This window comes from Podarcis tiliguerta (genome assembly GCF_965153285.1).
Source record: "Podarcis tiliguerta genome assembly, chromosome: 6".
NCBI lineage: Eukaryota > Metazoa > Chordata > Lepidosauria > Squamata > Lacertidae > Podarcis > Podarcis tiliguerta.
The window spans coordinates 78,177,940-78,204,586 of record NC_139539.1 but is presented as its reverse complement, the minus strand read 5'-3'; the positions used below and the strand labels follow the sequence as shown (position 1 = coordinate 78,204,586).

At 42.6% G+C, this 26,647-nt stretch overlaps 2 protein-coding genes across 6 annotated transcripts in view; one reads left to right on the top strand and one right to left on the bottom strand.

Annotated features, from left to right (window-relative positions):
- The window catches only part of DDX59 (DEAD-box helicase 59), a 30,826-nt gene extending 5,785 nt beyond the window's left edge, over window positions 1-25,041 (bottom strand). The window contains exons 1-8 of one of the 4 annotated variants that reach the window (XM_083445316.1): window positions 24,842-25,041; window positions 24,328-24,403; window positions 8,731-8,807; window positions 4,315-4,483; window positions 4,014-4,196; window positions 2,800-2,947; window positions 1,066-1,895; window positions 18-185 (exon numbers count right to left, since the gene is read on the bottom strand). In XM_083445316.1, coding sequence (XP_083301442.1) covers window positions 18-185; window positions 1,066-1,884 — 987 coding nt within the window. In that variant the 5' untranslated portion in view covers window positions 1,885-1,895; window positions 2,800-2,947; window positions 4,014-4,196; ... (2 more) ...; window positions 24,328-24,403; window positions 24,842-25,041. Of the gene's footprint in view, window positions 1-17; window positions 186-1,065; window positions 1,896-2,717; window positions 2,948-4,013; window positions 4,197-4,314; window positions 4,484-8,730; window positions 8,808-24,323; window positions 24,404-24,841 lie in introns of all 4 variants that reach the window. The other 3 variants (XM_083445315.1, XM_083445314.1, XM_083445317.1) reach the window with 3 other exon arrangements.
- Window positions 25,042-25,119: 78 nt separating this feature from the next.
- Window positions 25,120-26,647, top strand: part of CAMSAP2 (calmodulin regulated spectrin associated protein family member 2) — a 77,162-nt gene continuing 75,634 nt past the window's right edge. The window contains exon 1 of one of the 2 annotated variants that reach the window (XM_083445271.1): window positions 25,120-26,298. In XM_083445271.1, the coding sequence (XP_083301397.1) occupies window positions 26,160-26,298 (139 nt within the window). In that variant the 5' untranslated portion in view covers window positions 25,120-26,159. The remainder of the gene's footprint in view (window positions 26,299-26,647) is intronic. The other variant, XM_083445270.1, reaches the window with a different exon arrangement.

Here is a 26,647-nt window from a genome sequence, read left to right as displayed (position 1 = left end):
ACAGCAGCAGGTTTTACCTTAACATTTTGTTTCAGGCGATGAAGCTGAGGTGGTAATGGCAATCCTCCAACCAGAAGAACAGTTCTCATGTTGGGCAGTCCAATCATGAGCTCTTTAGCTTGTTTCTCTATCTGTATAGCTAACTCCCTCGTTGGCGTCAGAATAAGAGCAGATGGAGTTTCTGCCTGAAGCAGAAAGTGGAAAAAAGTTATGAGTTGCCAATCTGCACTCTCAATTAAAAGTCTCAGATTAGGGGAAAAATAAGAGAACAGTTACTGTAATTCATATCAGATTAGCTCAACAACATCCTTTTCATTCAGATGTCAATGGAGACGACAGCAAATAGTCAGAGTGTAACATTAGAAACTGTGGAAATCTACTCCCACTCTACTAAGACTGTTAAGTACAGAAATAAGAGTAAGTGGATAAGCTGTTACAGGGTATTTCTGAATACTGGAGCACACTTCAGTGGTTATCCGTATGATGAGGTAAAGCAAATGAAAAAGGGGCTGTGGGACAGGGCTTTTAGGTCACTGCCCGCTGCTTAAGAGTTCAGCTGTAATTTCTGCAGCAGAAAACCTTTTTTGCTTGTGGCTGCTGCCTGTGTATTTAGAAGCCTGAAAGGGTTTGAAGTCACATGGGTAGCCTCAATGTGTATAAAAAGATCCCCACTGCAGAATTACAGCTGAACTCTTGAGCAACAGGTGTAAGCAGGGACACTGAGGACCTTTTTAGGACAATTGGCAATTTCAGTAATTGTATCATTTATCCAGTCAACTGACAGAATATCTAATATATTCTTTCAACTGTATATCTATCAGTTTGCACTGTACTGTTTTCCAAACATTCACTTTTTTCAAGTCAACTGATATAAGTTCAAAGAAGAAACAAACAGCTAAAAATAATTTCTCTAGAATTCTCAGTGTAACCAAGGTTGAAATTCAATGCAGAGTTTCCCAAAGAGAAATCCCCTTGAATGCACTGGGATTTACTTCTAAGTAAACATGTACAGGAGCGCGTTGCACAATTCCCACAGCTTTTTGAAAATGCAGGTTTAAACTTTACCTCCCCCAAGGCTTTAATTACAACAGGAAGCAGGAAAGCAGCAGTTTTTCCTGAGCCAGTGTCAGCCGTGGCCATGATATCCCTGCCCAGTAATCCAACTGGGATCATCTGCATTTGGACAGGAGTTGGGACTTCATAGCCTGATTTTTTCAAATTGGTGTTTAAAATTTCAGGGAAGCCACAGTGTTCAAATTCTACAATAGGTCTTGCAACTTCTTGACCTTGAACAGCAATGCCTAGTTGCTGCTTTAAGTTTTCAATCTGCTCCTCTTGAAGGCTTAGCACAAATGGATTCTCTTCATAGACGTAAGTACCATCAAGTAATGTGGACCGAGTCTCTGCTTTTTCACAACTGCTAGCAGATTTTGAGTTTTCCTTTTCCTCTTTGATATGTAAAAGGTGTTTGGCTTTGCACTCCAAGCTACAAACATCTTCGTCAGTCTTGTCACAGATGTATTCCCCATAACGACCACAAACCACACAGACAGGTTCCCCAGGCTGTGGCCAACGTTGCATTTTGCTGAAAGATTTTATGGGATCTTCAGCAAGAGAAGAGTCCTCGTTGTTTGCATTTTCCACTGTTACTTCAGTAAGAGCTACAGCTGAATCCAGAGAGATGTGCAGCTCAGTGTCTCTTTCCATTGGTTCAAACAAGTCACTCTCTGAGCTTGGCATGTCTTTTGTATCTGACTTAGCATCTTGGAAGTCTGTGGCGTTTTCAAGTGAGGATTCACTTGGAGATGGCTTATTTTTCTTAGTTACACAGGCCCCCTCATCACCAGCATTCCTCTTGACTTTAATAGACCTTGGAACAAACATTCTTCAACAGCCTGTAATGAAAGCATAGAATATGTATTACTGTTCACATCTGATAAAGCAGGATTTCAGAATAATTCAGGGACTACTAAAATGCACTCCAATAGTCCAAACCTTAATTATGAAGCATAACAAAATATATTAATGCCATCCAAATGGGAGTTACTGCAACGGCTATCTGAAAGCTTCAACTAGTACAGGCTGTAATTTTCCATTTTCTGACAGAGAACGTTCTCTTGCAGCAGGTCACGATGACGCTGCAGTCATCTCCACAGTGCCCCTATTCACTTATGTATTCATAATTTGGGTTTTTAATTCTTAAAACAATTTACCCAAACAATAGCTCCTGAGGGAGCTATTCACTACACAAGGCTGACAAGTTGTTCCCTGCCGAAATCGCCATAGCAGCCTCAAACCCAGACAACATACTGCTTCTTAGAAAGGCTTAGGCTGCGTGAGGTACATTTAAATCACCCACCCACACCAGAATCCTGGAAACTATACTTGACACATTGACAAACTACGGTTTCCAGGGCATGAGATTTAAACATGCTTCGAATGCATGGCGTGTATATGCAGCCTTGCCTTAGTTCTGAGCAGACGATTGCAGGCTTGTGCTGTTAGCAGCAAAAAACGACACAGCCCCGAAGAGCTGGGTGTTTGTTTGTTTTTGTGGCACACGCTTTTCCGAACTACTAGAACCAGTTCACCCAAAAGCACGCATTATTTACAGGCTAGACAAGCTCGCATAGAAGTCTATGGGGCAGTTTGGGACGATTCTGTTCAAAGCTAAGAACGAGCAAAGCGACTGTTCCCGATGCAACACAATCACCTACGTGGTCTTGGTGGAGAAGCAAAAGCCTCCGGGCTCTAGTCCGACATGCCCCCACCTCCCTTGACCCTGACGCCTCCAGATACCGTAGCTTGATGGTCTCCCGCCGCAGCAGATGGTCCTCCGTGGGTTTTGCAATGTTTTGTGGCCGCTCTAGGCACTCAGCACCGGGGCGGAAGAGACGTACAATAAGCGCCGTACTTCCGGTTCCTGTTTGAATGTGCATGGCAGGAGCTGCGGGGCGGTGGAAACCGAAGCAGATGGATAAGGTTCCTTTGTAGTGGTTTCGGGATGGTCGTGCCCATTCCCCCCGCACCCCCCGAAAGTGATTTGAGTGATTGGCTTTTGGAAGAGAGAGGGGGCTGGAGTTGGGGGTTTTAAAAGGAAAGTAGCTGGGTATGGAAGCAAAAAAATAAAGAAGGAACTGGGTATGAGGAAGGTAAAGCTGGGGTGTTCAACTTACAGAACTGATTTCTTTTTTTATTGTTTAATTTTTGAAAAGTTTTTATTATTAAAATAATTCAGCATTAATACACACATATTGCGAATATACAAGCATACAAACATACATTTCATACAATCCTTAAAAATGCTCAAACATACCTACACTCAATCCCACTGTTAATTCCTTTTTCCATCACCCCTCACCCCACATTTGTGTTAGACTTCCAATCTACTCAATTGCAATTTCCTTCCACTTCTATTGCTTTCTTTCACACACCTTTAACCTAATTTCATGCTTCTTTTTCTATTACACATTGTTATCCATCTTATTTAGTATTTCAGTATTTAAAACAGAACTTATTTATTCTAATAGGAGTTCTTTGGTTCACAAGGAGGAATCACAATGAGTGTGGGCTCCTGTGTTTCCTCAGCCCCAGTCATACTGGCAGAAGTTGAGCCCACGTTCAGATTAGCTAGAAGAAAGGGGGGAAAGCCCAGAAAAAGAGGGGTTGTGAAAGGGGCAGTTGGAAGGAGGGACTGCAAAAGGTAGCTGTTTGCTTGGTCAGAATGAAATGGAAAGCAATCTTTGGGACTGATCTTTTGTAGGCTTAACAACCTAACCATACACAGTTTGCTCACAGGTAAGGCACACTGTGTTTCGTGGCCCCTACTCCTAGGTAAAATATGGACACTCCCTGGAAAGGAAGCCCAGCTGAACACAGTGAGATATTTTGAGTAACATACTAGATCTGCACTGCATGCATAGCACATATGTTTGATGCCTGTGCCAAGGCAGATTTGAAGCAAAGGTTTTAAGAAATTCAGCATCACTTTATCTCCATAATGGTCGTTGTACCTGTTTGGACACTATATGGCCATCTGACTTATCTTGTGTTCTTGTCACCGGACTGTTGCTTTAGCTTCCTTATTTATGTGTGTATTTCAGGCTTTCCCCCTCTGCTTTTTCAGTCCAAAAGACATTCAGAGTGGCTTCCAAAAATCAGTAATAAAAAGACAGTCCTGCTTTTGGGCTTGCAACCTAAAAGACACAACACAAAAGTAAAGAGTGTTGAGAGAGAGGAGAGTAAAACAAAACAAATTCGAGCATTTTTTTCTTAAGCTGAAATGGAAGCAGTAGAATGGAAGTAGGAATCGACCTGCTTCAAATCTGTTCCTTAGCTTCCACAGCCTGATGAAAAGGCTGTTTCCAGGTGAAGCTGAAGGATGGAAGGGCCTGTTAGAATTGATAGTTGGGCATGGATGACACTACTTTGCTCAGGATAAACTTCTTAAGTACAAACTTTCTTGCTTTCCTTCTGAAGCAACCTGATGGAAAAGATAAGCATAGAACCTCAGATGTTTTGCTCTTTGTGGCTACTGAGTACAGAATGCTCAGTCTTCATTAGACTATTTTTGGGGAGTTCTTCCTTAGGAGATTTCCTTTATAAAATACATGAGTTTACCTAGGCCTGCCAGTACCTCTCTCTTGTTCATGGATGACATGGTTTTTTGCTACATGGTTTTGGCACTTGGAGAATGAGTTTGCTGTTAGTATACAGTATATGACTATGATTAAGTCTTCTACAGCAGATCAAGCTCTCGACTGCCCTTCTAATATACTTTCTCACTGGGTTGTCACTACCTTTTCATTCACAGACCAAGGCACATTATTTTTCTTGCTTAGGACTCCTATATTTAGAGTTGTTGGAGGAACACTGACCCTAAACAGATGACCAATTTATCAAGTGCTAATATTTTCTAGGGCCGTAGATCAGTGGAAGAAGAGGTTCCCAGGTTAGCAGAACATAGTTAGCTGTTTTATATCGAGTCAGACCATTTGGTGCATCTAACTCAACATTGTCTACAATGATTGGCAGTGGCTCTCTAGGGTTGTAGAGTTTCTTCCAGCCCCCCCCCCCCAGGAGATGCCAGGGATTGAACCTGGGACCTTTGGAATGAAAGGCAGATGCTCTGCCACTGAGCTTCAACCTAATTCCAACCAGGGCTGGGGAAAACTCCCCTTTCATAGAATCATAGAATTGTAGAGTTGGAAGGGACCCTGAGGATCATCTAGTCCAAGCCCCTGTAATCCAGGAATATGCAGCTCTCCCATACGGGGATGAAACCTGCAACCTTGGCATTATCAGTAGCATGCTCTAACCAACCGAGAGCTGCTGTCACTCAGTGCAGACAATTCAATACAAGCAGCTTCCTTTAGCTATGTCTACCACAGATTTGTCTACTAATCAGAATTAGCTTTTAAAAAAATCATGTCTATCATGTATAATGTAATGGGGGGGGGCAGTTATTAAGTGGCACGGCTTCCTCACATTTACCACTGGGTGAGCTGGTCATCAGTAGTCACTCAATGTAATAAATGATGTAGCGATCTGCATTTGGTTTCCTTTGAAGTTTAAGTAAAAGCAACAAAGAATCTTCTAAGCTTACAGACTAGCATAATGGCATTTGTTTTTTTGTTGAAGAGTCTACTTCCATCAGTTGTTCTTAGAGCTGACCCACCATTAGGCAGAGCAAAGTGATTGCTTCATGCAGCATATGAGAGTATGTGTGAGGCGTAAGGATGAGTGCACCTACCTCTAAGATGGCTTGATGTACTCAGGGAATAGGAGAGGACACTAATTTGTCCACATTGTTGAACTAGGAGTTAACTGCCCATCTGGTTGACTTGTAGTTAAATGGAAGAGAGTGACATATTCTCATTTGCCTCGGGCAGCAAAATGCCTTGGCTGACCCTGGATGTTCAACTGTTTCTTGCTTTCTAGCTCCAAAAACAAATCTTTTTGGAGCAAATTTCTCTATAGATTGTACACTTGTGCAGTTCTTGTACTTTTAAAAAGCCGCTCGTATAAATTAAGGTATTGCCATACTCAGTTTTTGCATCTGATGAAATAGGCTGGCTGTTGCCTTGGAAACCCACAATTGCTGTAATGATTCAATTAAAGGTGCTACTGCACTTTATATATTCTTTACCCGTATTATCGCTCTTGGCTTATTTAGTTTAGCAGGGCTTACAAATGGACCTTGTTTTGCACCTCCCACCCTTTATCTCTAAGTAACATATGTTTGCCACTTTTTTCTCCTTTTCACTTGCCTACTTGTTCCTTTAGCAGTGGCACGATAGGAAGGAAGCCAATAGGAGCTGCTTTCTACGTCTCCATGCCAGGACATGTTAAATTCATTCAGTGTGGGAAAAGCAAAAAAAACATGCTCTAAATACAGGTACAGTGGTACCTCAGGTTACATACACTTCAGGTTACATACGCTTTAGGTTACAGACTCCGCTAACCCAGAAATAATACCTCGAGTTAAGAACTTTGCTTCAGGATGAGAACAGAAATTGTGTTCCGGCAGTGCGGCAGCAGCAGGAGGCCCCTTAGCTAAAGTGGTGCTTCAGGTTAAGAACAGTTTCAGGTTAAGAACAGACCTCCGGAACGAATTAAGTACTTAACCCGAGGTACCACTGTATATATACTAAACTTAGCTATGATGCTCTGTATATATTAAATAGTAGCAGCCATATATTTAATATTACATTAATTTAGCCTTATTAATGCTTATTTTATTTTTCTTTGACTGAGTCTGTTACTTTTGTGGAATGCTCTCCCCAGGGAGGTTTGTCTAGTACCTTCCTTATAGCACATTCATTCCTCTTCAACCAGGCCTTGGGCTGATAAATATTCTACAGCCTTTTAAATGTGTTTGTGGGAGGGGAGTTATTGTTTTGTTGTTTCTGTTTTAACTATTTCTTGGTACTTTTATCCAGGGCTTTTTTTAAGCCGGAACTCACTGAAACTCAGTTCCGGCACTTCTCGGGTGGGCCCCATTGTCATTATAAGAGAAGAATGGAGGTGTTCACCTTTTTCTAGAAAAATAGAACTGCTTTTATCTCTTGTTTTTATCACGTGAACTGCCCTGAGATCTTTTGATGAAGGGTGGTATATAAATCTAAAATATAAAAATAATAAATAAATAAATATTTAGATTAGGTTTAGTCTTTGCATAGTGGATTTTATTAAAGTATTATCACGTACTTTATTGCATCTGCCAGGGCTAGATTGTTGAGAGAGGGTCTAGTCCTTTCATTTTCACACAGAACATCTACAGTGGAAACGGTTGGCTACTCCAGTCCATAGCCTCAGAGATGCAATGGAATCCTAAGCAAGTTTACTCAGAAGCAAGTCCCATTCTGAAAGCATGGAATAAGTCCCACTGAACTCAAGAGGACTTTGTTCTGAGTAAATGTATATAGGACTGCACTGTACATTTATTATTAATTTGATTTGTTAACCTGTTCTTCATGCTGAGATCCCAGGGTGAATCACAACTATGTAAATACAACATTTAAAACAGTTTTTAACAAATTAGAAAGGTAAGTATACAGAGGTCAAAGGCCAGGATATCTTCAGCATTCAGTGAAAACTTTGTAAGTTAAGTTGCCAGATGCAAGACTATGGGGAGGGAGTGTGATAACTTAGGGGCTGCCACAAAGAATGTCTTGTCCCAGACCACCACCAGCCTGCCAAGCTTTTAAGGGCCAGGGAAATGCCAAGATGGCCCCCTCTACTTATCTTAATACCTAGAGGGTCTGTAGAGAAGGGGATGGTATTTCAGATATTGGGGGCCTAAGTCATTTAGGGCTTCAAACACTAACATGAAAACGAACTGGCAACCCATTCAGCTGTTTTAAAGCTGAGGTTATATGAGATCTAAAAGGAACCCCAGCCGGTAATCTGGCACTGCATTTTGGACTGGTTGAAGTTTCCTGAGTTTTTGTTCAAGGCCAGCCCCACATAGAGTGCATTGCAGTAATACAGTCAGTAAGTTACCAGAGCATGGCGTATAGAGGCCAAGTCATTTCCTTACGAAAGGGGCCATAGCTGGCAAATTAGCTGGAGCTGAGGGAAAGTACTCCAATCCCAGTACTCCAGTGACATAGTTGAATCCAGGAGCACCTGCAAGCTATGGACTGCATCTTCCAGTGGAAGACAACTCTGTCCAGGACTGGTCATCTCGCCAGTCCCCAGACTCAAGAACTCAGAACACATAACACATGTCTTTTTCAGGATTCAGCTTCAATTTGTTGGCTCACATCTAGCCCATCACTGCCTACTAAGCACTAGTCATAACACCTCAGCAGCCTCTCCTAATTAATAAGGAACAGAGAGATAGAGCTGGGTATCATCTGCATATTGATGACACATCACTGCAAATATCCTGATGACAGCTCTCAGTGGCTTCATATAGATGTTAAATAGCATAGGGAGAATCTGCTCTCCTAGCTTGCTCTCCTTTCTCGCCAATAACTTCTGTATCATTTCCCTCTTCTTTTTAAAACATAACAGCTCAGAGGGGTGATATTAGTTTTAACACGGTATAAATTTAAAATTAATTATTTAATAGTCAAGCAAAAAATCAACAGCAATTCATATTTAATGAGTCAAATAGTACACCTTCCAGGTGCACTTACTCAGCTGGCATAATACTGCAGGAGGAAGTTGCTAATTGGGATGATAAATTGTAACCTAAGGGTAGATACTATCTGCAAAATGTACCTGTCTAGCTGGCATAGATGACAGTCTGGCTAGGACCCTGGAATACAGAGCTTTTGTGCCTTGTGTTGGATTTTGACCTGTGAGAAATGAGTATTTTTTTCACAAGAAAAATGGACAGATCACAAATAGCATGAATATGCTTTTTGCATAGCAAAAATATTAATGGACAGAGCCCCTCTTTCCCCAGTGAGTTTTCTCTTTTTTTTCTTTTTTTCTTTTTTTCATCTCAAGAGGTTCTTTGGATCCTAGCCAAAAAAAGTTGAAGTTAATTGTTACAAAATTAATGTACAATAGGTATGTATGTTCCTATAACGTACTGAGTAATGGCATGGGCAGGCAAACTAAGGCCCGTGGGCAGCCCAATCGCCTTCTCAATCTGGCCCGTGGACGGTCCAGGAATCCGTGTGTTTTTACATGAGTAGAATGTGTGCTTTTATTTAAAATGCATCTCTGGGTTATTTGTGGGGCATAGGAATTCGTTCATGTTTTTCCTCAAAATATAGTCTGGCCCCCCACAAGGTCTGAGGGACAGTGGACCGGCCCCATGCTGAATAAATTTGCCGACCCCTGGAGTAATGGCCATTGGAATAGATATATTTTTCATCTTACTTTTTTGTATATCCAAGTGCTTCATATTTAATGGTCACAATTTAGCCCTATTCGGGTGTTCTAAATTCCTCCTGATAAGGAAAAGTGAGGACAAGTATACAACTCTGTCCACCCCCACCCCCCTGCTCTGGCATTTTCCCTCCTACTTGCAGCAAGAAATCTTCAAAAATAGATGCATCATTATATTTTCCTATGCAAAAGATACAATAAAAGGGGAACATTTAAAACTCCCTAGCTTATATTGCAGCAGCTGCTCAGATGCTGTATGCAAAGTATTGGGAATGACCAAAAATACTGCAGATGGATGAATGGATTAATAAAATGTGAAAGTATACTGTATGAGCTAAATTTACGAACTCTGTGAGACGGAGAGGAATGACGCCAAACATTAGATTTATTTATAATTAAGTGGAAACCGTAGATACAATTTTGGACTCCAATTCTTTATTTCCAACAATGCAATATTGCAATAATGAGAGAAAATGCAGTAGTGATTAGTTATGACCTTTGTGAAGTTAGAAATCTCAATATTCTTCAGTGCCCTGACATACATGTATTTTGGGATATAGCATCTCTTTTGCATTTCAGAAGTGTTATACAGTTTGTTTTGGAAGAATTTCAGGTAGTTTTTCAGTACCATATAACAATAATAGAAAAACTACATTAAAAAAACGTGTCTCATGTGTTGCTCTCCTTTAGCTGTAAATTAGCCAGAGGAAACACCCTTTCTCTTATTCATATCCCACTGCCTGAATGTATTAACGTCTCCTGGGCATTGCCTGTGCCATACGTTATCTGTATTATACCTGGCTCTAGAGTAGCTATAGTAAGTCAGTCTGCTAATAGTATCAAAGCTTTCTGTTAACAAATCTCAGCAAGTTTGGGCATTAGATCGTTCTGAACTATCCCCTCACAAAAGCGAGGCTTTTTTTGAAGCCAGAATAAGCTGATCCTAGAAAAGCAGGTTAAGGCAAGTATCAAATGGTTTGTCAGCTAAATACACTGCAAGGGTGGAGGATTACATTCATAATATGTTGTGTATTATGGGTTAAGCTACCCATCTCTAAGAGGGAAATAGAGATTATTTGAATCAGTCATCTTAACTCTATTTGCAGCGATGAAAATTATATGCTTCAGCTGGAGTAAAACTTAGAAACAAGATCTTACGTGTTTTAGAAATCCATTCTTATCTTACTCAGTTTTGTACCAGTATACAGTATAAAACGTAAAGTGTTTTAGAAGATGAGTTGATAGTCGGATAGTGGTGTGTTGGAAATGGTTTGTCCATTTGATTATTTTGTGAAACACAGTAGCTCAGCAGCAAGCATCAGCACTAGTTCAGAAGGATAGCAACAGTCGGGAGACTCGGGTGAAAGCTGGTGGTGCTGTGACAGTATCTGCATTCTGAGGCAGCCGCCTCATTTTGCCTAATGATAGGGACAGATTAATTTTGAGAGACAAAATTAGGCAGCAGTGTATCTTGACATGGAAATGACTTGATGTTGAAATTTAGTAAGGCTAAGCCTGAAACATTCAATTTAGCAGCAGTTTTCACTTTGGTAGTTACTTAAGATTCCATAAATACTGTATTTTTTGCTCTATAAGACTCACTTTTTCCCTCCTAAAAAGTAAGGGGAAATGTATGTGCGTTTTTTGGAGCAAATGCAGGCTGTGCAGCTATCCCAGAGGCCAGAACAGCAAGAGGGATGTCTGCTTTCGCTGTGCAGCGATCCCTCTTGCTGTTCTGGCTTCTGAGATTCAGAATACTTTTTTTCTTGCTTTCCTCCTCCAAAAACTAGGTGCGTCTTGTGGTTTGGTGCGTCTTATAGAGCGAAAAATACGGTACTTCAAGGATTACATGAGGAAGGTTAATAATACTGCCTGTTACAGATAAAAGGTGTGTGGTAGTTGTGATTATTGTGTAGCTGTCAACACATTTTCTGGTACAGTATGTGTTAGAGGTTTGTCCAAGGGAAATGAAATGAATGAGTGCTTTCTGTTCTCAAATAATTGGTGATTCATTCCTGATGGAATGCATTTCTATTTTTGACAATGTGCTGCATACTATTTCAAAATAATGACAGTGAATTATGGCATTTCTACATCTCTTATTTGCATTGCAAGCTGGAAAAATGTTACGAAAGGACACATTCGAGGTTTCATTCATCTCAACCAATGAACTTAATAAATTTATGTGTTTGCTCCTATTGATATATATATTAAGGTTCCCGTTTTAAAAATATAATAAAAGAGCCCTGTTCAATAAGAGCAAAGGCCTATCCAGTCCAGTAGCCCATTTACCAAAGAGAACAACTAAATGCCTGCGGGAAACCCACAAGCAAGATACAAACACAATAGTACTCAGGCAACCCATATTTACAGGGATGCTATCTCTGATCCTGGATATACTATCTAACTATCACGGCTAGTAGGGTTTAATAGCCTTATCCGCCATGAATTTGTATAGTTTAACTATGTGCTGTGTGCAGAAGTATTTCCTTTTGTCTTTTTTTAATCCCCCAACATTTAGTACCCTGGATGACCCCAGGTTTTTGTATTATGACTCTCTTACCTGGAAAGCTATCCAAAATTCACCTCTAGCTTTATTTCTGCTGTTTGCCCAACCAGGACCTCATGCTTTTTGCTTAAAGTATGGGAGACATGTAACAGCTAGGTTTTATTTCTCTCTCTATATATATAAAGAGGAGTGATGATTGCTTCTTTATTTCAGAATCCTAGCTGCTTAATTTGGTATCTCAGCACTGAGCAGAGACTTATTCAATCTCTTATCTTGGAAGTGAGTCTGGAGGCTGACTTTACGACTTCAACATCCAGCCTAGTATTTGTACTTTATGGTTTTATATTTGTCCTCATTTCCCACCCCCATTTCATAGTGTAACATCTTGCCTGATGATGAGTATAGTGGTACCTTGGTTTGCAACTGTTTTGGATTACAACCGTTTTGGATTACAACCATGTCAAACCTGGAAGTGTGTGTCCCCTTTTTTGGATTACAACCCTTTTAAAATTATTATTACAACCCCCCCTTTTTTTTTTTTGGAGGCCCCATTGGCAAAAGCACGCCTTGGGTTACAACCTGTTTTGATTTACAAGTGGACCTCCGTTATGGATTATGGTTGTAAACCAAGGTACCACTGTATTGGATAATTAAAACTCTTGTCACGATTTTGTGACATTTTGTTTGGTCCTAACAAACATATTGTCCAAGTGTGGGTTTTTTGAGCTGCTTTTTTATGGACAAACACCCCCTTGCTTTTTAATATACCGGTAGTTTTTAATATTTCCAACAGAGCAGCAATTACTGTGCCTCATGATCTGTCATCATCTGCAATAGTGATTCCTAGTTTTCTCATGAAGCAAACCGTTCAAACCCCGCCCCCAATATAGAGATCAATAAAATATTACATGGCTCTGAGCAAAATTGTTTCTATCCAACACACAAACAGTAAAGGTAGCCAGTGTGGTGTAGTGGTTAAGAGCGGTGGACTCGTAATCTGGTGAAGCGGGTTCGCTTCCTCGCTCCTCCACATGCAGCTGCTGGGTGACCTTGGGCTAGTCACACTTCTCTGAGGTCTCTCAGACTCACTGACCTCACAGAGTGTTTGTTGTGGGGGAGGAAGGGGAAGGAGAATGTTAGCCGCTTTGAGACTCCTTAAAGGGAGTGAAAGGCGGGATATCAAATCCAAACTCTTCTTCTTCTTCTTCTTCTTCTTCTTCTTCTTCTTCTTCTTGTGGTGTTAGCCCATAAGAAAAAATCCATACTACGGCAATACCTTTATTAGGCTGAACAAAAGGTCACAAAATAGTGTGCAAGCCTTTGGGTTATCAGGAACTCTTCATTAGGCTAGGTGATAAACAGAGCAATGGAGAGAGGGGAAACAATACTTGTTTGTTTCATGGAAGAATGGAGAGAAATCAGGTTGACAGTTGGATTGTATATTTTCATAGAAGAGGGAACAACCATCGTACGTTCCTTCTCTGTAGCAGTGTTAGGTTCAATCTGAATCCTGCAAAGCTCCTTACACAGCTTCCTTGGAAGGTCCCTCCCTCCCTCCTACTTTGTGTCTTAAGACTATGACAAGATGCAGACTCCATGATCTCACCATTAGCCAACTTCCTCATCCGCATGTTGCTTTCTTTACTGGGATTTACATGAAAGTGATACGTGTATCGCAAATTTTGCTAGTTGATGTTACAGTGTGCCCAGATTCTGTGCAGGAATACTTCTAAATAAGTCCCACTTAATTCAATGGGGCTTAGTCCCAAGTATATTGTTGTTGTTGTTAGTTTATATACTGTTTGATCGGGGGAGGGGGGGAAACCTCAAGAGTTATTTATGCCATAAAATTTCTATACTGCTTGGTTGTGGAAAAACCCTCAAAGCAGTTTAAAAGGAAGTCTATGCATTTTACGTAGAAGTTTAACTATGTTGAGGGCAGATTTACTCCAATGTAAGTACATAGAATTGCAGCAACATCCTATTGTGTACAATGATACCTTGGCTTCCAATTGGCCGATAGCTAGGTTTTTGCACAGCGGAAGCTGCAAGTGGACATTCGTGTTACGAAGAACGTTCGAAAACTGGAGCACTCACTTCTGGGTTTTCGGCGTTCGGTACCCAAGACGGAGCCGTTCGAGTTCTGAGGTACCACTGTACACTTATTCTGAATTTCATCCCATTGTTCTCAATGGGTTTTATTATTTTCTTACCTGGGTGTATGCCCCCTTGAAATAAATTGTACATCTATTTAAGCAGACATATATAGGATTGCACTATTAGCCTTATTTCATAGATGTTCCAGTTAAGGTTGCCAATCTCCCCCCCCCCCCCCAGGCCTTGTGTGCCTTTAACAGCTAGTACAGTATAGGGGCAAGTTTTGTGTGTTTAATATTCTATCTTGGTAGTGGACAGTGCACTTTAAAAATGAAAGGAATTCAGAAACCTGCAAGTTGTCTTACATTTCCTCACTAGAAATGTACAAAAGCCATCTACCTTTAAAAGCCTCGGGCAAACTTGGCATTTGGATTTCTATTCCAGTGGTTGAAAATTGTCTTGGGGGCAGAAATGAAAGACATGTGTGTCTCTGGATGTAGCCACTGGAATAACTTTCCTGTATAAAACTAACAGCCTGTTCTTATACATCAGGCATAGGCAAACTCAGCCCTCCAGATGTTTTGGGACTACAACTCCCATCATCCCCAGCTAACAGGCCCACTGGTCAGGGATGATGGGAATTGTAGTCTCAAAACATCTGGAGGGCTGAGTTTGCCTATGCCTGCTATACATATTAATTTAGAACAGAATTTTTAAAGACTTTCTCTTTAGTGAGTGCTGCTATTATTATTATTATTATTATTTACTGCCCTTCACAGGGCAGTTTACAGGATTGCAGATTTCGACTTTGCCGATTTTTGTTTCAGTTCATTTTTTAAAAATAATGCTTCGGGCCACGGCACCAGGAGAGAAGAGTTCATGGAGCCCACTCCCCGCACACTAGATTGTTTCTTTTTAATCCCCCTTCCCTCTCTCTATCATATACACTCAGCTCCAGCTCCGGTTTTCAGCCCTAGGTAGGGCAGGGTAAGAATGATCTTTGTTAACTGAACATGGCAAGAATGTTCTCTTAAAAGTGTACCCTAGGACTCTTGTGATATCACAAAGGATTCTGGAATTGACTTTCTGTTAAAGCAGGGAAGCCAGCCAAGTTGGAAGCAGTGTAAGTCATTAAACACACAGGGTGGTATTCAACTAAGTTTTAATCATAGCAGACCTACTAAAACTAATGGACCTAACTTAGTCATGCTCATTAATTTCAGTGAGTAAAACTTAGTTGAATGCCACGCATACATTGCATCCAGCAGGGCAGGAACCCCTATAGTAGTAACTACATTAAGCAGCTGCCTAACCTGGCTGTATGATCGGGCTGGAACTATGTTTACCTGGCAGGAACTGCTGGGAATTAATCAGAAAATGTTTAATTTTATAAATGTATGGCCTAATACATTTTTAGTAGTCATAGCTAGAAACCAGTTTTAAAAGCAGAAGTGATTTATGAGTGTGGCAGGCTGAAGTAAAGGATTTACATTATTCTCCTTTTGATGTGGATTCCTAGAAAAAAGACTTTCTGGCTGTAGCAACAAGGAGGTGGTAGGGAGATAAATCTTCAAAGCATAACAAACCGCTGCACTCTGAATTACTTTATTGGAAAGAGGGGAGCATAGATCCTCTCTATGATACCCAATTTGTGGTTTCTCGCTCATCCTATATAAAAACACTGAGGGTTGGATATGTACTTATCCTCATTTACATCACACTGTTCATATCCAGCACCCCAGTTCTTGTTATGAACAGGTCTGTCAGAACGGGGCACTGTTGTTTTTCAGGCACCCAGCCTATTTGCAGTTATAGTGGCAATCTTAAATACCCTTGAGGAACAAATACAAGATCACTTAAAGTGGATTAGTGACTCCTTGGCGATTTTTAGCTGTGCTGTTACAGTGCAGAGTGCTCAAAGGCTGCTTAAAAGAGGATTTCCCTCACTCTTTTAGCTCCATGCTTAATATAGATGAAGCGGGGATTCTAAGGCATGTTAGTAATAATGAATACAAATCATGGAAGTGGGAAGTTATTCCAAGTTCAAACAGGCCACAAATTTCACTGGAAAGCCAAGACTAATGGCAGATTTCATTTCAATGACATATACCAGTAGTCTGGAATGGGAAAGACTTTGAGTAGATATCCACATGGCCTGCAGAAGTCCTATTTCAAAATTGCCACTGGCCTGTACTCTTGCAGCACCTGTCACATGAACCATGGCACCTATAGCCAACAAATTTATGTAAAGCTGTAAGTTTTCAGGTGTAAAATAAAAATAAATAATAAATAAATAAAACAATAAACATAACCAAAATATGTTGAAGAAAAAAAGCCACTAGGTGTGGTCACCAGATATGTTTTTAAAATTACTTAATGTAATCCTAAAGGTAAAGGGACCCCTGACCATTATGTCCAGTCGTGACCGACTCTGGGGTTGCGGCGCTCATCTCGCTTTATTGGCCGAGGGAGCCGGCATACAGCTTCCGGGTCACGTGGCCAGCATGACTAAGCCGCTTCTGGTGAACCAGAGCAGCGCATGGAAATGCCGTTTACCTTCCCGCCGGAGCGGTACCTATTTATCTACTTGCACTTTGACGTGCTTTCGAACTGCTAGGTGGGCAGGAGCAGAGACCGAGCAATGGGAGCTCACCCCATCGCGGGGATTCGAACCACCGACCTGATCGGCAGGTCCTAGGCGCTGTGGTTTAACCCTACAATGCAATCCTACCTTTCAACAATTCCTTTTCTTAGGGATGTTGCACAGACTAAAAACTAAACAACAAAATCTGCCGTATATTTTGGAAACTTGTTTGTTTGCATTTGGATACTTCTTAAGATTGCATAACCAAATTCTGCATGATGGTTTTTGAAATCAAAAGCAGTTTTAAAATAAATAAATCTGAGTCAAGATGACAAGCTGAACTTTTCAGTCTGCTTACATATGCCCCATTCAGTCCCTGATTAATGAGCAGAGTCAGGACCAAACTTTTATGTTGCTTCCATCATGACAGGCACACCTTGTAATGGGTCGCCCAATCTGACTCCCCAGTCTGCCTGTACGGCAAGAGGGCCCTCAGTTTGTTTAGGCTTAGAATGATTAATCTAGGTTAAAAATGTTTCTGGTTCTCAGACAGAAAATCTTGGGACTTATTGCTGCTTTGAGAAACCATAGCCAAGGCTCCAGGTCAGTGACTTCAAATTACATCAGTCTCATCCTTGGTACATGGAGCATTAAGTGTTTAAACTTATAATTTATATATATAAAAAACAAAAAACTAGTAACCTTCACAGGGAGGATGACTTTGTCCTCTATCTGCACATCATGACCTTTGATATTCAATACACTTTTATAAATTTTGCATTTGTGCTACATGGTGTACTCTTGTATAAACTGGCGCTTCTCAAACAAAAATGGATTAAAACCTAGCATGGTGATTCAGACCTACTTCCCCCCCCCCCCATCATACCTTAGGTAAAGGTAAAGGGACCCCTGACACTTAGGTCCAGTCATGGCCGACTCTAGGGTTGCGGCGCTCATCTCACTTTATTGGCCAAGGGAGCCGGCATACAGCTTTCGGGTCATGTGGCCAGCATGACTAAGCCACTTCTGCCAAACCAGAGTAGCGCACAGAAACACTGTTTACCTTCCCGCCGGAGTGGTACCTATTTATCTACTTGCACTTTTTGGTGTGCTTTCGAACTGCTAGGTTGGCAGAAGCAGGGACCGAGCAATAGCAGCTCACCCCGTCGTGGGTATTTGAACTGCCGACCTTCTGATCGGCAGGTCCTAGGCTCTGTGGTTTAACTCACAGTGCCACTCGCGTCCCTCCCCATCATACCTTGCTGTGTCCCAAATATGCCCCAAGTGTCGGCAGTGCTTTCATCAATTCCTTTATTCCTTTACTCTGTGGTTGAATTCTTGGATGCCTGTATGGCAACTTGCAAAGGAAAATGCCTTTTGTCTAGGTTCATGAGGTTGCTATCACTTCTACACTACACCTTGGCATCCCAACACAGTGGGAAACAAAGTAATTGTAGGTTACCCCATACCCACCTCACAGTGATATCCCCAATACTGTACTTGCAACTTTTCAGGTCAGGCCCAGCATCAGTACAGTACAGGGCATCCTTGAGCACTTTTGTGACAACTCCTGCCCTGTGCCTCCACAGTGGATGGCTAGTTCTGGGAGCTAAATTTCCCATGATGCCCTGGTGTGATGCTGTGTCAGGGACATCATGGAAATTAGAATGGCAGTTCAAAAATAACAGCACTGATTGTAGATCTTCTGCTGCTGCCACCAGGGCCCAGCAATAGAGGAGGGGGTCCAAAGGAGGGCATTTTACTGAGGGCCCCCTCAAACCTGGAGTTGGCCCTTTCTCAGGTTATCATCACAGGTCTGAAAACTCGGTGAACTCCAAATTTTGTTGGCTCTACCTGGGATGCACCAGGTCCTGCTACGTTTGTCAAGAACTTGCCACAGTTGGTGGTGCCTCCACTCCCGAGTCCCCAGACTGTGGGCTTGGCCACATTTACTTACCTTTCACCCCACTCTTTCCAGGCAGAGGTCTGCTTTCAACACTCCCAGTCTGAGTGTGGTGGTGTTCTTTTTGCTCCAGGCTTTCCTCCCAAAACATACTCTTTAAAGCTGAATCAGAGCAAACATCAATTAAGATTTCCCACAGATTGATACTTGCTCTGATTGAGCTTTAAAAGAGCTGGTTTTCATGGGGAAAGTTATGGAGCAAAAAAAGGTGCCCGGACATGGAGCATATAATCACAGACCATGCCTGAAAGAGAGGAGGAAATGTGTTTTGACTCCACCTTCCCAAGCTGTCCCCAACCTCCTCTGGGGCTCCCAGTCTTTCTTCATTTTTTAACCAGATAATTGTCCCTCTCCTCCTGTGCCTGCTGCAGTACGCCTCAATTCTTGACTCTCCTGTTTCCCTTGACCTGTCCTTACTATGATGGCCACTTGACACAAAATATTTGTCTTAACTCTGTGTAGGAGGGGAAAGTCATGCCTGAAGTGACCTTCATATTTACAATAATGGAAATACTTTGGTGTAAGTTTTGGCCAAAATTTGATTGCTAATTTTCTCAAAACTGAGGTATGAGGTAACATGATTCTTGTTGTTCTGAAGAAGCATGCATGCACATGAAAGCTTATACCCAGAACAAACTTCAAGGCAAAGGGACCCCTGACCATTAGGTCCAGTCGTGACCGACTCTGGGGTTGCGGCGCTCATCTCGCTTTACACACCGAGGGAGCCAGCGTTTGTCTGCAGACACTTTTTGCGGGTTATGTGCCCAGCATGACTAAGCTGCTTCTGGCAAACCAGAGCAGCGCATGGAAATGCCGTTTACCTTCCCGCCGGAGCGGTACCTATTTATCTACTTGCACTTTGACGTGCTTTCAAACTGCTAGGTTGGCAGGAGCAGGGACCGAGCAACGGGAGCTCACCCCGTCGCGGGGATTTGAACTGCTGACCTTCTGATGGGCAAATCCTAGGCTCTGTGGTTTAACCCACAGCGCCACCCGCGAACAAACTTAGTTGGTCTCTAAAGTGCTACTGGACAATTTTTTTGATTTTTTATTTATTTCGACTGCTTCAGACCAACACAGCTACCTACCTGAATCTTATGTTCTGGTCACTTACACCTTTTCCCCCCTGCTTGTAAAAGCCTACTATTAGCAGATACGCCTGACTGGTAGAAGTGGTACAGTTCCATCTTCAACATTATTTCCTGCCTACTCTTGCAAAAGCCATGTTTTCAGTTGTATCACTCACAAGTTAAACTATCATTCTCACTGCTTAGTTGAATTATGGTCAAAGAATGCTGTTCCTTGGCTGCTGATCTTATAAAATTAATAAAGCTGGTTCTTTTGCCTACCTTTTTTTACAGTTACGTTTTGTAAGGATGAAATATTTCATGCAAAGGCAAATGTCTTTGACCTTTGCTTATCACAGACAATTCTTTGTGAACAAATCCATGCCGCTGTTACTCTTACAAGGGTTTGCTTCTGGAAGCGTGTATTTGCTTCCATGTTTTTCTAAGAATTGCTATGTTTCCTTTAAAAAGGCAGCATTTTGCACATATTTTACTTGTAGATAGCTTTGAATTTCAGCTAGGATGACCAGATGCAGTGGCACACCACCTAACACTTCACAGATAAGAACATTCTTCTTAACATTATACCTCCATTCTCAGATCAAAGAATGTCGTCTCCTGTCCCTGCCTGTCTTACCCCATTGAACACTGCCAAAATACTGAGTTTTCCTGAGCTCTGTTTTGTTTACTCTGCAACAGTAGTGGCTGCTGAAGCAAAACATCTTAATAAATGGACTATGGCAGTTTCCCTTTCATAAGATCTAATCACACAGTGGTTCTTGCTGTACATACTACAATATGCTATGTACTAAGTGTGAGTTCATTCACTAAGCATGAATCCTTATGTAGCAAAATAGCACCTCACACAAACAAGCAAGGGGTATCAGCAGGCTTGAGAGGTGGGGAATCAAAGGGTTGGGGGGAACCAAAGGCAGCTCAACAAAGACTGAGGTGTGTGTATGGAAGAACCAACAGAAAAATGGAGGGATGGGATGAAGTATACTCAAAGAAGGCATAGCTAGATGGTTGGAACTCTTCATAGGAGCACTCCAGCCTGCAATATTCCGTTGCAGGTCCCACTTATTGCAAGTAAAAGACATTCAGCCCCATGTGCTATTGAGGCAAGTAGTTATGGGGAAATAATTCTGTCTTCTGTAGCATTCTGAAATGCACAGCAGTCCTCTCCAGGTGTCACAATCCAGTTTAAATCCTGTTGAAATCAGTTGTGATTGTGACTAATTTAAGACTTGTTAATTTCAATGGGACTTAAGTGCAGCTTTTTTAAAGTGCTACAGTCAGTTTGAAATTCCACCTTGGCGAAAAGCAGGGAACTCATAAAATTTGTAACAAAGATATAAAATAATATCAGTTGAAGAAATCTACACAAATCCTCTGAACAAGAGTATTTGTTTCTAATAGACATGCCTAGGATTGCTGTGCAAGTCCTGAAGTTCAATTTAGACTTTCTTCCATGTGCATATGTCATTATAACCTTTTGTACTTTGCTTCTTGCAGGCTTTGTTAGAGAAGTGAATTATGAATTTTTATACTGCATTGTACTAGCAGAGAACAGAGTTTCTGGGGCCTTTTATTTTGGGAACACAAAAACCAAGACCAAAAGGTGACTTTTTAATTCAGTTTCCTTCATTCCCCCTTCCTTTGCTGTTCTAAATTAAGGGTGGACAACACCCCCAGCCCCAACAGCAGGAGGGAAGCAGTAGCCAGACAAACGGCAAACCAGGTAAAACTTTTGCTACTAGTTTCCTGTTTTGCCTTGCTACTGCTCCCTCCCGGAGAGAGAGGAGCTGCAGGATCATGCCTGGAAGAGGAGGGTGGACCCACCCACTTCCAATTTGCAACAGCTGGCCTGATAACAGACTAACAGACTTCCAGGTGGGGAATTTCCAAGGGGAAAAAGAGTTCTTTATCTGCTAATTAGTGGGAGGAAGTATTGTTTGTTTATTATTAAAGTATAGTTAATGTTGTTTGTTATTATTTATAAGGCAGTTGGTTCCCCCCCACCATAAATGTTATGTTAGACCAGAGCTTTCCCAACTGTTCCACACGTGTGTCGGCTGCAGTATGTGTGTCAGGCAAATGCTCCCCACACCGCTCCCCAGGCTGGTAAAAAAAAGGTAAAGGACCCCTGGACAGTTAAGTCCAGTTAAAGGCAACTATGGGGTTGCGGCACTCATCTCGCTTTCAGGCCAAGGGAGCCGGCGTTTGTCCACAGACAGCTTTCTGGGTCATGTGGCCCACTTCTGGTGCAATGGAACACTAAAGGAAGCCAGAGCACACAGAAATGCCATTTACCTTCCTGCCCCAGCGGTACCTATTTATCTACTTGTACTGGTGTGCTTTCGAACTGCTAGTTTGGCAGAAGCTGGGACAGAGCAACAAGAGCGTACCCCCTCATGCGGATTCGAACTGCTGACCTTCCGATCAACAATCCCAAGAGGCTCAGTGGTTTAGACCACAGCGAAAGGGTTAGTACAGGCTTCCTCAAACTCGTCCCTCCAGACGTTTTGAGACTACAGTTCCCATCATCCCTGACCCACTTGTCCTGCTAGCTAGTGATCATGGGAGTTATAAGCCAAAAACATCTGGAGGGCCGAGTTTTTGGAAGCCTGAGTTAGTTTAACCTCCGGTTTGCTAGTAAAAATGTATTATTGTGTCACGAAATGATGCATGTCTAAAAAGTGTGTCACCAATATGAAAAGTTTGGAAAGCTCTTTTAGGCAATATTGATGTATGATTCCCCACTTTCCCTTATGGCAGTGTGTATTTCTGTGTGTGTGTGTGTTTATGTTTATGTACACACAAACATTGCTATAAGTTACTTCGGGTGACAAGCAACTAATAAGTTTAATAAATTAATAAATAAAATAAGCAAACACTCTTCAGCACTGCTACTATTGCTTTTTCCTTTCACAGCAGTTGAGTTACAGAACTAAGATCAATGATTTTGGCTAACACATGATACTCTATTTCGTTCTTATCTCCCTTTTCTGTCGTTATGATGGTTACAGTGGCCAACTCTCCTGACCAATGAACCAAGCAGTGGGATGATGGGTTGCTCTTGCACAGTGAATGTAAATGAAGTGTTGGAAAAGGACCTTTACACACGATGTGCAACATTTTTTGCTCAGAGGCCCAATCACAATCTCTCCACATGACAGTAATTGGTTACCTTCTACTGAACAGAGGATTTCAAACCATATACCTTCCGGGAACATTTATCCCTACTTAACATCGTCTACCAGATAACCCCTACACACATTGCAGATATTAATGAGGCATGTCCATACACTCAATTCACATGAAATGTGAATCTTGGGTTTCACTAGGCATCTTGGGTTTCACTACTGTCACTCATGAATGTGCACTGCTGAACACATCCAACACTCCCTTATGGTAATGTATTGCAGGGGAAGACTAGTAGTCTGGCTAGTGATCCAGGGAAGGTTTTCTTTCATTACTGATTTTCTTCTTATTAAAAGCATGGTGATGTTTCCACATTAACACCAGAGCTTCATGAAGCAGAATTGGAAAATTACATCTCTAGAAAATAAGATGGTTCACAGACTAAGAGCCATACTTAACAAGGTGGGGGAGGAGATTTAGGGTCTGTGTGACATTTCATCCCAAACTGATAATGTAGGATGTTTTATCCTCTGTAGAATTCAAGGTCAGAATGTTGACCTAGTATGCAAGAGCTCTGAAAAAGACCAATTCCATCTTGGAGATCTTTAGGAAAGGGATTGAAAATACAATTGCCAGAATTATAATGCTGTTATACAAATCGATGGCATGACCACAACTTGGGATACCATGTTCCATTATGATTGCCTTACCTAAAAAAGGAAAACTTTAAGAGCTGGAAAAGGTTCAGAAAAGGGCAACCAAAATGATCAAGGGGATTCTTAATATGGGGGGGTGAGGGTGGGGGCGGAAGGGGTGTCTGTGTGATAGGTGTGAAATATTATACACTGTGTAGATAAGACAGCTAGGAAGAGGTTTTTCTCCCTGATAATACTAGAACCCAGGGCCATGAAGCTAAATGTTGGAAGATTCGGGAGACAAAAGAATGTGTTTCTTCACATAGCACAAAGTTAAACTATAGAATTTGATCCCACAAGATGTACTGATGGCTGCCAACTTGTATGGCTTTAAATTTATGGATGATATGACTATCAATGGCTACTAGCTATGTTCTGTCAGAGACAGTATGCCGTGGAATAATAGTTATGAGCTTTGTTATACACATGTGGATGTAATGTGTAGTTTGTCCCTCGCTATTGCATGCCTAGAATTAAGTAATTGTAGCACTTTCCTGCTCTGGCCTGAGAGGGCAAGGCTATATAACATACGTATAGTACTATACTCTTTCCTGGTACATGGAATAAGTCTCCCTGGCTCTCTTCCTAGATAGCCCAGGTAGATAAACCTGCCTAGTTCCAAATTTAAGGCATGTTTTAATTGCCCCATCTATCAGGGTAACTTACATTGACTCTAAGAGATTGCACTAGTGAAAGTGGCCACCCATGTTTTTCTCAGATAATTTTTTAAAAAAGATTTTACGTTCACAATAGAATCATAGAGTTGGAAGGGACCCGCAAGGGTAATCTAGTCCAACACCCTGCAATGTAGGGATCTCAACATGCTGTATTGAAACCGCACCGGGCTGGCATAGCTTTGCAAATGTGCAAGCAGTTTTATTTCTGCACAGATGCTTATATAAGGTTCATAACTCACTGACACATGTGCTTTCCAAGAATCCTATCGCTGCCCAAGTGAAAATCAAAGCTTCAGTTCCCACATGCAAACTGCATGACCTGTGTTGGAAGAAAGGCAAGGATTTGAGAAGATATATATATATATATATATATATATATATATATATATATATATATAATGGATAATTAACCAATTGCAATTGCTCTGTGGCCCAGACAGTAAGATGTAGACACATATGCGCATTTTTAAAAAATAATGATTTTTCACGAATTGGCCAACATTTCCCACAGTGCAGTCAAATGCAACTTAAAAAAAAAAAAAGCGCACTCCAGAATGGGCCTGCCAGTCATTGATGCCCTGAAGGCAGGACTCTGCGGTAGAAATCCGGGGGTGGGGGGGCGCCTCCTCAACAAAATGAGGAGTCCCCCCCGCCCGAAAAAGCAGGGCTAACGTCTCTTGAACTAGGTGAGCTAATAATAGACGTGATGATTACCCAAAAGGCGGCAACGGGGGAAGACTATTAAGTCTATAATTACCATGGGGCATCGCCGGTGCCAATGCATGCCCGAGAGCTGCCTTGTTTCCTGTGCAGAGAACGGCCGGGCTCCGCCGCGCGCCCACCCCGCCTGCCCCAGGCCTTCAGCTGCCCGAGGCCCTCCCCATTTGCCACCCCACCCCGTGCGCCCTGCTGGTGGGCCAGCCTCCGCCCTGGTCGCGGAGGCGCCTTGGAACCAGATGATGGTGAGCTGGAGCGCGCGCGTCAAGAATGCCCCATTGTACCGGCCACGTGACCCTCCGTTTCCCCAAGCCGGGCGTCGGTGGGGGGAGAGGCAACACCCCTCTGCGCCTCCCCCTTGGTCTATCCCCCACCCCACCCCGTCTCCTCTCCCGGCAGCTCCGCCCAAGCCCGGGAAGCGCGCACGATGAGGAGGGGGCAGCGGCTAGCCAGGAGAGCGCGCATGCGTCTTTGCGCGCGGCTGCTTTCCTCAGTCTTGAGCGCGGCAGGAGAAGGAGGAGGAGGAGGAGGAGGAAGGGGAGCTGTGGCGAAGCTTGGGAAGGGGGCGACATAGGGGCGACGCCGGAGAAAGCGAGGCGGCCCTCAGAGCGCCGGGAGGAGCACTGACAAGCGCCGCGGCCGGCTTGGCCGCCGGGTCCCTCCCTCAGCTTCCCGCTTGGAGAGCCGTATCTGGAGCGCCCGGACATCTCCCTGCCTTGGGCGCCGCTTCCTCCCGAGCCGCTGCAGGAAAATCCCGGCCGCCTCCCTCCAGAGTCTGGCCCCTTTTCCCCGCCCCCTCTGCATTTCGGAGGGGAGAGCCGAGCCGAGCAGGAGCCTCCTCTTCAGGCTTGTGGGGAAGACTCTCTTTCAAAAAAGAAGAAGCAACCAGAATAATTAATAATAACAGCAGCAGCAGCAATAATCCTCACCATTCGCCCGAGGAGTCTCCGAGCTGGCCATCGGCTGCGGTTGCAATTTATTTGTTTGGAATCGGGAAAAGGGCATTCGGACAAAGGGCCCTGGGGTGGGGTGGCGTAGGGTGGGGGAGAAGGAGAAAAAGAGGGTATTTCTTTCACATTCCTATGCAGCGGGAGGGGAAGCGGTGGCGGGGGGGATTTCGCCCCATAAACACAGCTGAGTTCGCTGCACCGCCTCCATCCTCCGTTGCTACGGTCTCCTAAAAAAGAGAAGGAAGGAAGACCTATATATTACTAGATTTTTAAAAATATACATCTATATATAGTATATCTCTCTATATATTGAAGGTTGCCTTCTAGAAGGTGAATCATGTAAATCGATTTTTTTGAAAATAAAATTAAGGCTCTGTGGGCCCGGGGTGTGGGGGGGAGGGAAGGAAAATGGGGGATGCCGCAGACGTCAAGGAAATGAGAAAGACGTTCATTGTCCCTGCCATCAAACCCTTTGATCATTACGACTTCAACAGAGCGAAAATCGCCTGTAATCTAGCGTGGCTGGTGGCCAAAGCCTTCGGGACAGGTAGGTTAGCATGTCTTCTTATCACCTCCCTTTTCCTCATCCGTCGTTCTTGACTTGATTCTCTTTACTGGGGTGAATCATCCAGCCGTTGGGGGACTGTGCCAGGGAAGGGGATGGTGGTGGTATATATGACAAGTAACCTGGGTGTGTGTTGTGTTTTTGCTTGTGCAATATTTAATCTCATTTTGGGGGTGCTGCTATTGTTTTCATGAAAGATAAATGGCAACTTGTATTTCTGTGAATTCTTAAAATGCAGATCTTGCAAGATGATGTGTGCAGGCAGTTCCCTCCTCCCCTTGTCATAAAATATACACCTTTTTCCATTTAGTAGCTGGCGCAGAAAATGGGA